Source organism: Osmia bicornis, chromosome 8 (assembly GCF_907164935.1).
Source record: "Osmia bicornis bicornis chromosome 8, iOsmBic2.1, whole genome shotgun sequence".
Taxonomy (NCBI): Eukaryota; Metazoa; Arthropoda; class Insecta; order Hymenoptera; family Megachilidae; genus Osmia; species Osmia bicornis.
In genome coordinates this window covers 3,214,773-3,231,890 of record NC_060223.1, presented here as the reverse complement: position 1 = coordinate 3,231,890, position 17,118 = coordinate 3,214,773, and the positions used below count along the sequence as shown (strand labels likewise).

General features: G+C 37.0%; 1 protein-coding gene across 11 annotated transcripts in view; it reads right to left on the bottom strand.

Annotated features, from left to right (window-relative positions):
• Positions 1–455: 455 nt before the first annotated feature.
• Positions 456–17,118, bottom strand: part of LOC114875761 (echinoderm microtubule-associated protein-like 2) — a 113,225-nt gene continuing 96,562 nt past the window's right edge. For 9 of the 11 annotated variants that reach the window (XM_046286640.1, XM_046286641.1, XM_046286637.1 and 6 more), the window contains 12 exons: positions 13,426–13,731; positions 12,533–12,605; positions 11,415–11,621; positions 10,682–10,919; positions 9,249–9,406; positions 8,362–8,619; positions 7,746–7,883; positions 6,124–6,240; positions 4,088–4,111; positions 3,555–3,642; positions 2,237–2,463; positions 456–1,653 (listed from right to left, as the gene is read on the bottom strand). In XM_046286640.1, coding sequence (XP_046142596.1) covers positions 1,525–1,653; positions 2,237–2,463; positions 3,555–3,642; positions 4,088–4,111; positions 6,124–6,240; positions 7,746–7,883; positions 8,362–8,619; positions 9,249–9,406; positions 10,682–10,919; positions 11,415–11,621; positions 12,533–12,605; positions 13,426–13,731 — 1,963 coding nt within the window. In that variant the 3' untranslated portion in view covers positions 456–1,524. The remainder of the gene's footprint in view (positions 1,654–2,236; positions 2,464–3,554; positions 3,643–4,087; positions 4,112–6,123; positions 6,241–7,745; positions 7,884–8,361; positions 8,620–9,248; positions 9,407–10,681; positions 10,920–11,414; positions 11,622–12,532; positions 12,606–13,425; positions 13,732–17,118) is intronic. The other 2 variants (XM_029186417.2, XM_029186415.2) reach the window with 1 other exon arrangement.

The following is a 17,118-nucleotide window of genomic DNA, read 5'->3' as shown; positions in this document are numbered from 1 at the left end:
TTCAATCACAGCACTCTTTTAGTGGCATAAAAATGCTTCGATTTCGCGAATGCATTTTGTCGATTTTTTACCTCTACTTTGGACGCTTATATTACTAAACATGAACATAATCCCACTGAAACATGAGTTGAGCGGTATGCATTGGACCTTCCTCTTTCGAATAAGCCCTCACCCAGCCCTAAATGTTCTCATACAAGGACGAATAACGTAAGCGCGTAAACCCATGTTTATGCCCATTTTTGCCGGTAATGTCAACGCGCTACTATTACCCGTGTCTACCCCTAATTATAATTCTTTATTTTGCACTATTTTATTTACTAAATTATTGCTGTGACTATTGAAATTTATTATTTTGGTTACCTTCACGCGGGAATATTTTGTATAATTTTGTTAAACTACTATTATTACAATTTATTTGGTTACAATTTTTATATTACAATAATTTATCAACTAAATTATTAATACATCTGTTAAGATTTATTATTTTTATAATTTTAAGACGTAAATGTTCTACAAATTGAATTTCCGGGTTTGGGATCATTCCACGTTAGAATTGCATGTGAAACTGATAAGGTCAAACGAATATTTATAACGATAAATATGAGGACATTTATTAAGTAGTTTTAAATGTATTAACATTTACACAAATGGTTTATCGGTTAGAAAAATAGAATTAACTTAATTAATTAATACTATGCTCTTTGCGTCTGCAATATGTCAGAATTTTTACAAAATTTTCGGATGCTACTAATTACAAAAAATAGGACAGAAACTGGAATTTCGATTCTTCCTTCTTTACTACTCTCTTAGTTACGATAAAAGGTTGAAAATTGGTGTACATACAGTGTTCTCTTTGGATATTCTATTGAATGACGCATTATGAGTGTAACTTAGTTCAAGAATATTTTTGATCACCTTATCCGGTTATATCCTCTGCAATTTTACAGTTGTGTCATTGTTCTTCTGGAGCGGCGATACAATTGTAGCTGAAATGGTGGATCTATTACGCTACCACCAATCAAACTCGCGTTTCTATCACTAGCTAATCCATGTACAGTATTTTATGCAATACATTGAAACAGAACCTTAAAACAAAACAAGTGTGTTGTCCTGAATACTTGAAGTTACGACCTCGTTATGTCACGGTAGCGACCTGCTTGATATTTCAAGTCGATAAAGTAAATCGAGAAAAATGCCATCGATTCGATGTGTCAATAGTACTAATTTTCATGCAAAAAGCATCGGTTTTCAAAGCTTTAAAATAGTAATAGTGCATTTCCTTCGTGAATATCGCCTTAAAAAATAAACTTTTTGGACTACCTCCTTCAACTTCAGGGTTTCTTTTGGTAATTGCACTACTTTTGTGCTAAAGCATTTATTTATTTTTTTACTTCCTGTCTGTTAACTCTGTGAAGGCAATCTGGATTGTTATCGGTATAAGAGAAATTTGACTTTTCTTGAAATTTGTACTTTTATTGAAAAAAGTTTTAAAGATTTGATGTGCACATCCTCGGTTAGGTAAAGTTAGTAATTTACAATCCACTGAAGAACGCTGGTGTCGCTTCCACCGGTGGAAATCAATCGTGTGTCGTCTTGGAGGAACGATACATTTGTAACGTGACTGGAGTGGCCACCGTACGTATGACACAACGACTGAAACAAACAAATTCATTTATTTTTATCACTCACTATACATTGCCAACGAATATACAGGGTGTCCCAGGCTCGGAATTTCAGCAAGTTTTCAGGGGCTACGCCCCGTTCCTTACGTCGCTCGCTGTGTCCGCGTGAGGGCCTTAGTCTTCGAGGCACCCCAGGTGTGTGCCGTATGAACTTTTCAGGGCGCATTGGGGCTACACTCGTATCAATAGGTTTTCACATCACCCATATGGTGCGATTCATACGACACGCGCCTGAGGTGCTTCGAGGACTAAGGCCCTCGCGCGGGGCACGGCCAGCGGCGGGAGGGAAAGGGCGTAGCCTTTGAAAACTGGCCAAAAAGAACAGTTAATTCCGAGCCCTGCTTTGGAGGGATGATTTCTGAAGTGATTCTGAAGAACTTTTTCCTTCGGCAAAATGTCGGTTAAGGCTTCATTTTTGAATTATTAACGAAAAACACTGTCCAATTAGAGCGAGGGATGAACTGTCATGATTAAATGATAATCATGAAATGTTAAATTACTCGCTCATAATTAATATTTCCTTTGTTGTTTGAAAATACTATTGTGTAAATTACCTTCGGTTGACAAGCAGGATAAGAGAACAGCTTGACCTTTCCGAAATCATCTCCAGTTGCCAGCAATTTCGAATCGTTGCTACGAGTGCAATTGTTCACGTCTGTGCCATCTGCACCTTCGGGCCATATTCCAATAGTTTCGAAGGATATAACGCAAGTATGAGTTGCCCAGTCTACGTCCCTCATGATAGATGATTGAGGTATTTGACGACAAACTCCAGGATTCCCTGTGTAACGACAAGATATTGTAACACACAAACTCATCAACAAAAATATGGCATAAGCATTTATAACTACATTTTATGACACAAGTTAAGAAAGACGATTTCAATTGATATAATTTTCTACTTGCAGTGTGATGGATATGTTACGAATTGTTTTATGACAATATAAAGATATGACGTAAGTAATGTCTTTGCTTTTGTTAATGTTTAAGAATACAAACCACTGACTCTTTAATTTTTCTACAGGGTGATCCTCTCGCTAGTGGACTCAAAGGAAGTGCCGCCACAATAGCATAAAGTGGCCCTAGCCCTTTTTCTGTCATCGATACCTTTTCACGGACACCGCTACAGTATGCACCCCCGTCGAGAAAAGGGCTTGGGTCCATTCATACTGGTGTGGCGGCACTTCCTTTGAGTCCACTAGCGAGAGGATTCATGCATTAACGGTTAGGTTAGGTTAGGTTAGGTTAATGATTAACCCAAACCTGTCTAACTTGCGGCCCGCGGGTTATAACGCATTGTGACATAAAACAGAAGAAGCGCGATCGCGCCACGTGGCATTTTTCGACCGGATTTTTGCTAAAACCCGTGGCACTCAAACGGTTAAAATATTTCAGGACTTACAAAATTATTGCTTTTACTGCTTTTTCATTGATGGGTACTAACAATAAGTACCCTTAACATTTCTGTTCCTATAAATAACTATTATAGATTTGTATTCTAATTTAACAAACAAAGTGCGCAGTCAAAGCATGAAGGTGCGATAAATCACTGCTTTTACTTACAAAAATCGTTCATAAAACGGAATTATATTTTGCAAAATATTAAATAAAGCACAACTTAAGAAGAACAAAATGAGATTACTTATAGACACCTTTTAATAGATATTTAAAACATTCTATTTTATATCTTTATCAAAAGATAAATACATATTTTAAGTTAGTACATAATATGTACCCTTCTTTGAATAAAATATAACTAAACATTAACGAAACTCATATTGTTTAATTATAGTTATTAAAGGTGTTTAATTTCATTTTGCGATTCAAATTTTTCTAAGCTATTAATTTACTAAAATCCCTTAATTTACGTACAATACAGTAGCTCGTAGTCTCCGCTATTGCTACGTAAATATTGTCCATCCACTGACCAGTCCAGATGAGTTATAAAACTGGAATGTCCCTGAAATAAATAGTTTCCATTAGATCGACAAAAAATATTCTGCCCTAACTTTTGCGACGCTTCTTTAAACTATAAACATCTTTTTATATTTACTAAAATTAAAAGTTATGTTAGTAGTTTCCTTTGAAGCGGTTTAGAATCAAACAAACCCAAAACCGTTACGACAAAGACAATGTCAATATTTTGTGCAAATAATGAGTGCGGTGCATGATTGAGGTAAGCAGTCTGTAAGCAAATATTGTTACTCCTACGTGACAATCATACTACTTTTAGAGACATTATATTTTTAACTATACATATTTTATAAAGATTTTTATTGATATGTTACAAATTATACGTTTACTCTGATGATTAATAATTGATTATACAATATTTTGTACCTAATAATATATTATGTAATATAATGTCTCCTTTTCAATTTTATGTAATTAAACCTATGTCTTACTCCACGCCTGCACATCCGCTTTGGCTAAAAATGAAGAAGAAAATGTCTAAAGTTTGTGATTTTATTACAAATTCTTACTATTATTTTACTAATAATTGTATAATCGTTTCTACACATTTAACTCGCATAATAAAATAAAAAATAATAAATATTTGATGTTTAATAAATTTGAAAAGTTCTATGTACAAATATGATGATTACAGATTGTACGACATAATTATAAACTACTTTACGATACACACAAGCAAGTTGTACAGCGTACTGAACAATACTGATACCAATGTAACAAATATAAACAGTATTAGCGTTTTATAAATTATTCTTTTGGGTGATCTTGTAGAAAATCACGATGATTTTTGAATATGTTGTAAAATTCAATATTTTCAGCAATTCTTTTCCTCTCGCCTATATGTCGCACTCGCATAGTGTCGGAGATATTCGCGAAAAACGCGTTAGAAGTTTGCTGACAGCTTCGAACGTAGAAAAGGACAGCGAGTGAAAGAAAAATAAAAAATAATAAAGTTTGGTCGTTGCATTAGTATTACCCCACTAATAAATCCGATCCCAGACCATGTTACACTATTCGGCAAGCGAACTTTGTGGCATCTCAAGAGGTATATCCCCAGTGGTGGGGATCAGTTCTTCGCATTTATCATACAGATCTTTTTCGCTTTTATCAAATCTTTACTGTACTACTACATTAGGACCACAAAGGTGCCGTTCGGGGCCTTGCAGCCAGCCCCAGCGGTGTCATGTGCCAACCCCTCCTCCTCGTGGTGTGGTCCGGGTACCGGGCTATTTCGGTAGCAAATGGGGCTCTGGCTATGGGCGTGAAGCGCCTGGTGGGTGTAGTTGCTAATCCACTCAGGTTAGTTTGTTAAAGTAAAAGCGTCCTAAACCAAAATTCCTTACACGCCGACAATGAGTCAAGTGGGCCTTCCGTACCAGTACGATGATTGGCCAGCCCATGAGTGCAATGACTAACCCGGCGCCACTTGGTTGGGAGGTGGCTGCTGGGGAGTGAATTTAATAGCGCAATAGCGCCCTTTAACACCGCCGGTATAAGTGAAAACTTAGGACCGGCAGAGCGGGCTTTTAGCCCCACAAGGCTCCTTTAAACACGGATCTGTACTACTACATTAAATTGCGTCTGTACGTATACGTTCGTGGCCGTGTTTACGTCGGCAAGTGACCCTCGCATATTTACCAATACCGTTTCTGTCAACAGCACCACGTGATCTGGCTACCATTTATGTAACGAGTGAATTTAAAAATCAAACATGGCTACAATAATTTTGAATTTTGACTTGCGTGATTAGCCGCTTAACGCCGACCGAAATATTAATTTAATCTAACGTAACTTATTCTACTTCTTAGGTTGAGTATATTATAAAAATCCACATTTTGATCAACTTTTTTCTCTTATCCGTGTAGATTAGGTTAGGTTAGGTCAAATCAATATTCTGGCCGCCTAATGGCGGCCATGCACTTCAGAATTATTGCAATAAGTTAAATTTGATTTTTAAATTCATTCGTTATATAGGGGATTGCCGGGTCCAGTGTTGCTGTTTACAGAAATAATAATAGACAGAATTCACTATAGTGATAACGATATTCTTTCACGAATATCTCGGAAAGTAAACGAGTCCGACGTATAAGTTAAAGGAAAAAAATTGCTTGAAATGTCGAATTAAAAAATTATCGAAATCGGAGAGGAAGCGTCTTTCCTACAAGTTCACCTTCTTTTGTAATGCACAGAACTCGATAGAAACTACAGGATGATCTTTTCGCTAGTGGACTCAAAGACAATGCCGCCACAATAACATGAAGAGCTCTAAATTTCATTACTATTAAATTGCGTAGAAGGAATCTTCAGATATGAAATGTTAATACAAGCATTTCTACAGAACTACATATTTCATAAATATTTCTACACTCAGTTAATTTAAATAATTTTCACATAAATGATTTTTGTCAGTACTTATGGTTTTTTTATCAGTGTAACAATTAACTTTTAATGCATAAAATAGTCTTACCATACATCGCCCAACTCGACTGTACTTGGTTGCATCTTCATTTCCTTGGTAGATATAAATGTAATTATCTCTGGAGCCAAGTGCTAATAGTGTACCATCTGGTGAAAACTGAACGACCTAAAACATATTATAAAAGTAATTGTATATTTATTTCTAATATGGTAAATATTGTATGGGAATAATAATTACTGGTTTATTGTGCTGTATTAAACTCCATAATATGTAACAACATTATGTTATATTTGTTTAATTTATACAAGTATTTAATGTATTTTACTGCAGTTATTTTATAAAAATCATTACTGATGTAACTAATATATTTGAAAACGTACATGTATTTTTATATAAGTTTCCAAAATTTTGTGATCAGCTATCGTAAAGCCCGCTCTACATTCTCAGCGAGAGCCTCTCGCCGAAGTTCTCAGGCGAGAAACTATACGAGATCTATCCTCTACACTCTCATTTCACTTATTAGTTTATTACTACATTCAGTTAAAGTGGACAACGTTGCCAGAAAATCGTTTTGACTTGGGTTAAAATTACCGCCATCGAGCCGAGAACTGACGTGGAGAGTCGAGGAAGGCCGAGGAAATACGAGCACATTCACAACACTACACTTTCATACTCGGCTGCTCTCGGGACATCTCGCCGAACTGGGTGAGGCGCATGCGCTTGCTTTATTGTACCAAAGCTTTTGCTTATACCAGGTGGTGTTGGATGACGTTGGACCACTGCGAAAGGTCACGTCCGTAGATGGTATGGACGGCGGGCATGGAAAATCCCTTCTTCACCATTCACCATTCTTCACCCTTTCACACCGGACGGGACATATGCTGTCCCAGTCTGGGACATATGATGTCCCATCAATGAAGCTTGTAACATGATTGTTGTTGATGGTGCGTCGTTATGGGATCATTTATGCATTTCTAAGACCTTCAGCCTTTCAGGCAGAAAAGTTATTTCATCGTAATAATCACCTGGAGGAGAAATAACTGTTCCCGGTAATGGGGCGCACTCAAACTGATTAGGGTTAAAAATCATCAGAACGGTAGACTGTCCCTTTCGGGAAGCGGCCCACTTAGCCGTTTCCATGCAAGCACAGATTTAGGGGCGAAACGTTGCCCAGCGGGGCTCCAAGGAGGTGGGGCCGCCAGTGCGGAACTCACAATCAGTGTCTTGCAGGCTTGTGCTTTCGCACAAGGAATGACCGTGACATGTCGTCTTCTTTCTGGGACTACACCTGTGACGTCAGGGTCATCAACATCTCGCCGAGAGTATAGAGCGGGCTTTAAATATTACATTCATATAATAGCAATACAAACATATTACACTTAAACCGGTAGTGTCCCGAGCGTGCGCCGCACGTAACAGCACAATAATTTGGTGAAAGAATGTACCTGCTTATCGCACCGAATTTCTGAACTTTTCTATCTGTTTTTTTATACCTCCGTCTTCCTATTATTCATTCCGGCTTTCTCAGAATGCAACGTTGCATAATACATTTTTTCTGTTTTCCGTACATTTACTTGAAGTACAAAGTATAACATTCGAAACTAGATATTGGCGTCCAAATATTTTTGTAACCAACTATACATATGTTTTCGCTGAAATAAAAATTTTACCTGAATGGATTCTGTTCCATCGCTGTGGTGAGTATATAGTTCTCGAGTTTCACTGTCGATTGCTAACCATTTTCCGGAGGTGCATCCAACTACCATCACACTACCATCTGGTGAAAATCCAATACTCTGTGCCTGTTCCTAAACATACAAAAATCTTGTTTAAATACCGTATCATAAATTTCAATAAGCTTAATTTTTTCACAATTTCGGAAAGATTAAAAGAATATGTAAATGCATTGTAATATTTGTTGTAATCATGAAGTATAGAGTAAATCAATAAGAACTGCTATGTGAAATAATTTTTTATTTATTGCTGTTCTATTTAATTTTAGTTTCATATTCTCGAAAATATGACTAGATCGGCTAGAGGAAAAAAGTTACTTAAAGTGTTGAATTTTACAACATAGTCAAAAATCATCGAAATCTTGGGAGGGGGGCTGTTTTATAACTTCACCAAAGAAATAACACCAATATAAAATTTCTTCATAGCTATTGAAGATGTGAAATTACTTAAAGTGGTTCTTTGGGGCAAACAAAATTATTTAGTAAATATTAATACTAATAACCGTTTACCTTTTTATTTAGTTAGAGTAGTAGTGCACTTGTTTATACTAACCCCAATATCTTTGCTCCAGACAACAGTGTGACTGAGACTATCCCACATTTGCAATAGCCTATCATGGCCAGCTGTTGCAAATTGTGGTAAAGTTGGATGAGCAGCCAGGCCCCAAACCTCCTCGGCATGTCCCAACATGGCTGGATTGAATCCGATTCCTACATCACCGAGCAAAATGCAATTTCTTGTTGTACCAATCAACAATTGTGAGCCTCTGCCTTCTGCTAGTGTTCGGATTCCTCCAAAATGATCTTCAATCTAACAAATTAAACACATTGCGAAACACTATTACGAAAAAAATATAATACTTGTGATGCGAGGAAGGGATCTCGGGTAGTAGGGCATAAATCTCTACAAGTTTTAGCCATGCCATCTTCTCACGGACGAACAGTACGTATACGCAGGGTCGGCGTTAGGGGGGTGCGCAGTCGGGCAATCGTCCAGGGCGTTAGATCTGTAGGGGGCGTTAGATCTGTAGGGGGCGCCGCAGCTCGGTGTCCCTAGTAAGTACTGTACGCGTCCACTAAGTTGAGACTCCTAAGGATTGGTCGAAGCCAAATGGGCCAGGCCAAAGGTTCGAGGTGAGGAGTAGGAGGAACGTTTCACAACTCGAGTCTCAACTTAGTAGACGCGTACAGTACTTATGCGAATATACCGATATTTTCTCATTGTCTCTTCTCTCTATCTACATCTCATATCTAATATTACATATATGCTATATATGCTGCGACATTTACATATGTCTACATCTTCCCTGACGCGTTTTTTAGCCCCTGAATGGGCGCCACGATAATCTTGCCCGGGGCACCAATATTGCTAAAACCGGCCCTGCGTGTACGAATATCATTATCCTGAACTAACGATACGTGGTGTTTTTTAGAACTTACCTGTGCTTCTTCTCCCGTCGAATTTAAAGAATCGTCGAAGTACAGTATTTTACCATCCTTGCCACCGCCGGTAACGATAAAACCATCTTTCAGAACGCAAATTGAAAATATAGAGCCTTCATGGATATTCCTTACTATCTTAGACACAGTACTTGTACCTGTACGAAACATTTTCACCGTTATAAACATGTAAAGGATTATAAATGTAATAAAAAGTAGGAAGAAATATACTGCATATTATTATCATTTCTAATTACATATGTATTCAAATGGATTTGCAAACAACTATTATGCAAAAAACATGCAAAGATTTTGCATGTGTTAAATTATCCCTGCTGCTTTGGGATTTCCGTATATGTATTTAGTTCTAGCAAGTACATACACCGAGTCCCATCGAAGTTGTCGCAGTGAAGTTGGCTACAAATTCATTAACGCATTCACGCCGCGTTGGTGAATGAATGCGTGGCCAACTTCACTGCGACAACTTCGCTGGGACTCATGACAATGAAAATGCAATGTACACTGACAAGTGTACATTGCATTTTCTTATTATTATATTCTATTGTTTTCCTACATCGATGAGATTTTTTCTATGTAAATATAATGTCTAATTAAAAAATTATTTAATATTGTGTCGTGCCCCGAATAGCACTTGCGATTGCCTAACAAATTGACCAATACAACTGACCGAGCAACCGACATCGCCCGGCTAAAGGAATGCACAAATAAGCATATCAATTCCGGAAAGCAACAATAGTAGGTCGACTCCCGAAGAGGGAGAGGATAAAAGACCGCGTCAAGGCAGGCCGCGACAGATTAAGACAGTCATTTTAATAAAGTCCATTCTTGCTGTTCGTTCGAAGTCCGGTGGATTCTAATTCTTTAAACGACTCCCGAATCCTCAATCTCCCAAAAACAACAGTAAACACCGAGGGGCACAACAATTGGATTTTCATTTTGGACTAATTTAACCCGAATAATGCACGAAGGTTGGTTATATCGGATGAATCATATGACGTGTGAAAAGCTGTTTTCTAGCAAATAGCGATTTAAGTTTTTTCGTTAAAAAACAGGGACAATGGAGCTGACTATTTGGTATACATACCCAAGTTTCTAGTGACGTCTGCTAAAGTAATAATGCGAACCTATTCATTTTCTTTTTTTTTTAACAGAATGGCATATTTATTTTCTCTTTTTTTATTCTAATACCTCTCTCGTATCAAATTGAATAACAAAGTATAAGTTATGACAAAAAATAGTTTTCCCAAAAGAATAATTTTTATTTATAATATGTACATTTGAACGCCCTATCAATAATATTTTAGTGATATTTGTATATTTCGAAAATAGTTCATCAAAACTACGCTTTCTTTCGGGCTTTATTATGCCATTCAAAAATTTCCTTAAGAAATCAAAATGAAAATTTTTCTTACCTCTACCCCAAACGATGATGTTACCATTACTATCACCAGTAAGGACATCGCCATTTTGACTGAAAGCCACGCAAGTGAAGTATCTCGGCTTTTCCCTGCTTTCCAAAATGCCCATTCGTTTGTATAAAACGTCTCCGTTATCGAGAGTCCAGAAGGACACGTGTCCCTTTCCACAGGATACAATGTGGGTCCGTTCCAGAGGATGCCACTCAGCGCATACCACCGTATCGACGGAGCACTGTTACAAATAAAGATCATTCATAAAATGATTCGGTTCCAGTTTTACACATTCAATTGTATAGCTGACAGTTGACAACGAATATCTTGCTCATGGGCACTCATCACCTTGCATATAATGAAACCTAGCCCTCGGATCCGATCGGAATTTATCTCGGTTGACTCAGTGTTCCCAAAATTTGGAGAACTGTATTTCGGGATGAAATTTATTGAACATGACCGTGAATTGAAAGTGTTCACCAAAAACTGTATCTAATTCACTTTGAACTGGAGTATCAGGTACCCAAAATTTTCAGGTTCTCGTAAGTGATACATAAATGGCACATTATAATTAAACAAAGCGGACACTATATTAATTGACTAAAGCGAATTGAAAATTCAACCTTGTTAGAAAATATACTGTGTCTTTTGGGTCTCTCATTAATAGTATATAATCTAAATATAATTTCTATTAAAAGTATATGTATGTACTTGTACAAAAAAAGCGACACTGTACCTTCGTTTCGATCACCTTGGTACCTCGCTCTCCCTTTTGCCAGTCCCAAATAGAAATGTTGTGATCTGGCGTTTCATCAATTGCACACAAGTAATTCCCACCGTCTGCTTTCGAAAACGAGAGACAGCAAATCGATCCATCGAATTCCCCGTTACCAATTACAGAAAGAGTAGTCAAGCTGACTGTATGCCATATTCTTATGTGTGGCTAAAAAACAGCAACGCATTATCAACGTTAGATTAATTCTTATGTCTAACTTTTTATATTGACCCTTTCGTTTCTAAAGGCGACTAAAGTCACTCGCTGCATACTAAAGGTAACTACAGTAAAGATTCATTGAAAGCGAAACGCTGGGGACCGAACTTTCGCTTACATCGTGCAATTCATACTATTGTTAGAAGTTTACCGATCGTTTCGAACGTAGAAAATGACAGCGAGTGAAAGAGGGACTGTCGATTGTGGTCGTGCATGAACTGTGGCGATTACTTTATAGCGGTGGCCATAAAGGCCCCACACGAAGGTCCGGTACTGTATACTTGGAAGTCAGGCAGAACTCTAGAGAGCCAAAAAATAATTTAATATTAATATTTTTTCACTGACTAAAGCCATTCAGGCCTTTTTTTATTAATATCTTTTCACTGACTAAAGCCACTCAGGCCTTTTTTTATTTAATTGAAGCTAAAAGAAAGCTTCCGTTGCTGATCGAACGGGTTAAGGGGATAGACATGGCACGTGACCTCTTCGATTCGGGACGTCGGTATTACAGCAGTTTCTCCGTTGGGCCTGGTGGAGCCAATCCGCGCAGGACGAGCCTAGCTGGCTCCTTAGCATGCATGTGCTATTCTCCAACCCACGTATACAGTACCCGACCTTCGCGCGGGTCCTTTATGGCCCCCGCCATAAGGTAATCGATGCAGTTCATGCACGACGCTTCTCACATACTGCCGGCTCTCTCGTTTTACACGAGCCCAATTAGTAGATATGATCGCTTCGACCAATAATATGCTAAGGCCAAAAGTACGTGTGAGTTGAAGTGGGGCTCCGTTCCACTCTGGCCAAACAAAGCTATGTTTCATTTTCTGAACCCCCTATATACATATAGTATCATCGTATCTTACCATCGCATCTCGTCTATCAGTTCCGCATACTTGTCCAGTGGCTACCACTAATTTGTTGGGATGAATTGCTATGCTGAAATAACATTGAAAACACAATGAAGTATGTCCGGTTTTAGAAAAGTTATACACTAGACTTTTCAAAATTTTTTTCGGGGTAACCTCCAGAATAGGTACTGTTCACCGATGACAAGAAGTCTCACGGGACGGCACTGGGGTAAGAGTTATATGTACGAACAGAGCCGGCTTTGGTTCGAATCATGTTTCATAGATCTGATCATCAAGAATAACATGCATCGTCCAGTTACACGCGTTATACCAGTGTTTCCCAACGTAGGGCCCACGCCCTACAGGGGGGCAATTTGATTGTTAAGAGGGGCAATTCGAAAATGGACTCGTCCAGAGTTTAAGTTAACCGTATAGCGATTCTCAGTCGCTACTCGAGCTGGGTAAACGTCCATAATTACTAATAATTAAAATAATATAGAAAAATCTTTCATTAAAATTATTTCCTACTTGAATTTCGGTTCTCCATTATATGTTTTGAAAATACACTTACTGTGTTTCCTCAACAATTTTCTAGTGATTTCATTGTGAAAACTATCATTTAAGTTTCTTCAGTGAACAATTAAATTTTTGACTATTAAAAGTTATGTTTACGTTACATAGGGGGTATAAGAATTTTAGAAAGGCTTAAGTGGGGCATGGCACAAAAAAGGTTAGGAAACACTGCGTTATACTGTTTAACACTGCACTTGTTTTCAATGAAAAATTTGTGTATATTTACTGCTTATAGGTATATGTTTCTATCAAAGATATAGTAGTTTTCGAACTGGGCAAAGTGGTCTACCCCTAAAGATAAATGACGTAGATCTGCATGAATTCAATTAACCTACCATTTGATATCGTCGGTATGACCCAGGTAATGTCTTTGGCTGTGTTCTTCCATATTGTACAAGACCACCACTGCTGCGACGAAATATACAATTTCTCCAGTTGGTAGAAGATGTAAATTACTTCGACAATCCCTGCCTCGGTAACCGTATACCCAGTCGAGTTTCAGTTTGCTTTGGGGCGGTGTGCTGACTTTGTGAAGGTCGTAGGACTCCATTAAAGGTGTCGGAACGTAGAGGACGACGGGTCGTCCCCGCAGGTACATACGGACGGTGTTTTCCTCCTCGTTGTGCTGCATGTCTCTGGTACTGCGAATTACAAATATTTTACCAATCCGAGTGGATCACTCCCGCCAAAATCACCCCATCCGACGTGACTCAAACGCAAACATTGTTAATCGGTACCAGAATCAATCAATCGTATCAAGTTCAAACTATCGTCCAAACTATCGAATCAATCAATCGTATCAAGTTTAAACTATCGTCTCAATTCAAACTTCTAATATATCGCCTTCACAAAATTTTAATTTTAGATTTAAAAAGTAATTTAATTATTAATTATATATATAAGATTTATTTAAAATATAGAATTCCAATAATAATATATTAAGTGAATTAATATAAAATACTACAATTATGAATGAAAGTTTTAGATGGTAAATAATTTTATTAAATTTAAATTTAATGCTAGCAATAGCGGTTATACTGAATTTAAAAATTAATTTTAGATAAATAATAAATTAAAAATAGGAATTAATTAAAATAAAGTTATATTAGTGAAATATAATAATTTTATACAAATTAATTAATAGAACAAAGAAGATTTATAAAGATTAAAGGTGAAAACTAGGATTAGATACCCTATTATATTAATTAAAAATAAGTTTAGTTATTAAATGTAAAACATTAAAATTTTAAGAAATGGCGGTTATATAAAATTTTAGCGAGCTTGTGCATTCATTTGATGATCCACGATAGGATAAACTAATAAAATTTATAAATTATTTTTTATATTAATATTAGAGTTCTAAAGGCACATTTAGAATAAACAACATATTTATACAAGGGGTGTATTTTTCTTAAATCGATCGTCTCATACAGACTTAAAGTCGTTCATTCGAAATTAAATCAGAGCTCATGTTGAGGCTCGAATTTGTGGAGCTCAACAAATTCAAAATATTATATAATTAGAGAAAGTAGTTGAATATATTTTCTTAAACACATTTTCCTTTGTATCTCCGAAACTAAGGCCGAATTAAGATGGTCATATACAGGAAAAAGTTATTTCGAATGTTGATCTTGACAACGTATTTCAAAGTTACTGAAATATATAAGATTTCTCCTTTTCTAGATAATCATCGATTATTTATGTTTTCCGTACTATACTTTCAAACATTTCTTTTTAATATCAAATGCATTTAAATTTTATGGCTGCTCCTTCAATAAATATTTCACATTTCTTATTACCAGTTAAATCTGTTGTCAGTGAAATCGTTGCCGGTGATTTTATCGACCTTATTTCAGCAAAACATAATGAATTTCTTTAAAGAAATAAACATACTAAATAGGATATAAAGGAGCATGTGCAGCACTGAAATGTAATTCCTAATAACATTAGTATATAATCGGTGCGGTTCTAAATGTCAAATAAATAACTTAATTAAAACATGTGTTGAATTTTCCATTTCGCAATCTTTTTCAGTGTCCACTTCACCGAATCATAATTTCACTCATCGTAAAAGTAGAAATGGTACATGTACCCAATATTTACTTTTTTAACACTACATCTGTCAGCGCTTTTTACTCAACACACGTCGATACTTTCACCGATATCTCTATATTTATGTTTATATTACAATTACTTTATGTATTTTATACCGTTTCTGATACACAAATAGGTATTTGCACTTACCAATATAACACCGATTAAACAGAAACAATGCTGTACGATTTCGAATATGTAATCACCTCACTGATTGTAATGACAGAAATTTTCGTGGCGATACAGACGCATCTACTCCAGAAACCGACCGCGAATGAATGAGTCACCTGAGTACAACTTCGCTTTTATTACTCGACCGAGAGAATTTTTCCCCGATACATAATACGTTACGTCACTTTTATACGTTCCTTTTACTGCATCGCCTCGCTTGCTCGCCTTCGCCTTAACTGCATTACAATCAAGGACTGTCTGCTGTTCGAGATACAATTTACAACTTGCTTAAAAAATTTGAAATTGGTGGTTCAGTAAATTAACCAATCATTTTTTTCGATTTAGGTTACTAGGTGTTTTTGCGTAACTTCTAACCATGAGCTATTCGGACACTTACAATAAGCGACTATTTTTAATTAATTTTATGCCTTTCACCAGACACAAATAGAGTAAGTCAAAAAAGTATTGCCACACCTAATTCTTTTGTAAGTGAAATGACAGGGTAAAATGACGACTCTAACGGTAAGAAAAACTTATACAAAAACTGTACAGGTCGGTAAAGTAGAAAAATAAATTCTGTAATGCTTCTCACGTTGTCCGTAAGGTGGGAAGCGAAAATGACCAATACGGGTAGAACAGATACTACATATTTCTCGATCCTCGCAGCTGCTTTTGATCTCCGGTAAGTCGCAAAAGAGAAGGATGGCATGAGAGCCGTAGCAGACGAGAAATTAACAACAGTTTAATTTTTTTATTTTTAGATTTTTCTGCATGAAAATTTTTTTAACATATTGGTACAATTTTTCTGATTAAAATAAGACCAAACATGGCATAATTTAGACTACATGGACAAACAAAAAATTCGCATTGGGGATATTTCCTTGTATAGTTCATTTCACCAGAGTCCATAACTGCGACGCGCAGGTTGGAAGATCGTGGAGGAACTTAGCGAGCCTCGAACTCCCACTTCGTTAACCGTGAGTTTAATATACGGGGTGAAACAATAGTATAGTCGAATAGGAAGAATACAGAATGATACACGTGAGTAGAAAACCGTGCTACCCGTTATACACTCCAAATGATGCACTTTCGCGTAGATGTACCTAGTGGAGGCGCCTCATCGACGCTGTGCGCAAGCGTATGGGAGTGGGAGTATCGCCAATCAGGGCTAAGATGCGCACGAAAGAACGAAAACTGGTCTTTTCGCAGTTATGGACTCTGGTGAAATGAACAATACATAAAATAAGTAAATATGATCGAAATTATATCGTGTTCGGTTTAAATTGTTTTAAACTGACCGCCATAAGGCAGCCAGCATATTTGGGCTCATTTTTCGAGTCGCCAAAAATCCTTCTTGCAAATATTGTATTTATGTAAAATGAAGCTATTTGCAAAGCTTACACCGGTATTCCTAGGATAACGGACCAGTTGAAAGGGTACCGGTGGTTCACAAGGGGGACGAGTTTTAGTGGGTAGTCTACCACCCCGAATTTTTTAGTGTCGGTGATACGAGTCCCACACTGCCCGGGTGCTTCCTAGCTGAATAATGTGAAAGGGCGTAGCTTGCGCGTATGTAAGAATATTTCTCTTTCGGCTTACAAAAAAAAGCTATTTGCAAAGCTTCAGCCAAATTCGAGGTGACAGGTTTTTGGAAGAGAAAACCATGGCACCTAAACAGTTTGGCAAAAATGCAATTTTTTTGAAACTCTCCGATATTTCTAACCATCTCTCTTTGGAAACTACTGAGAAACATTCCGTTTTAA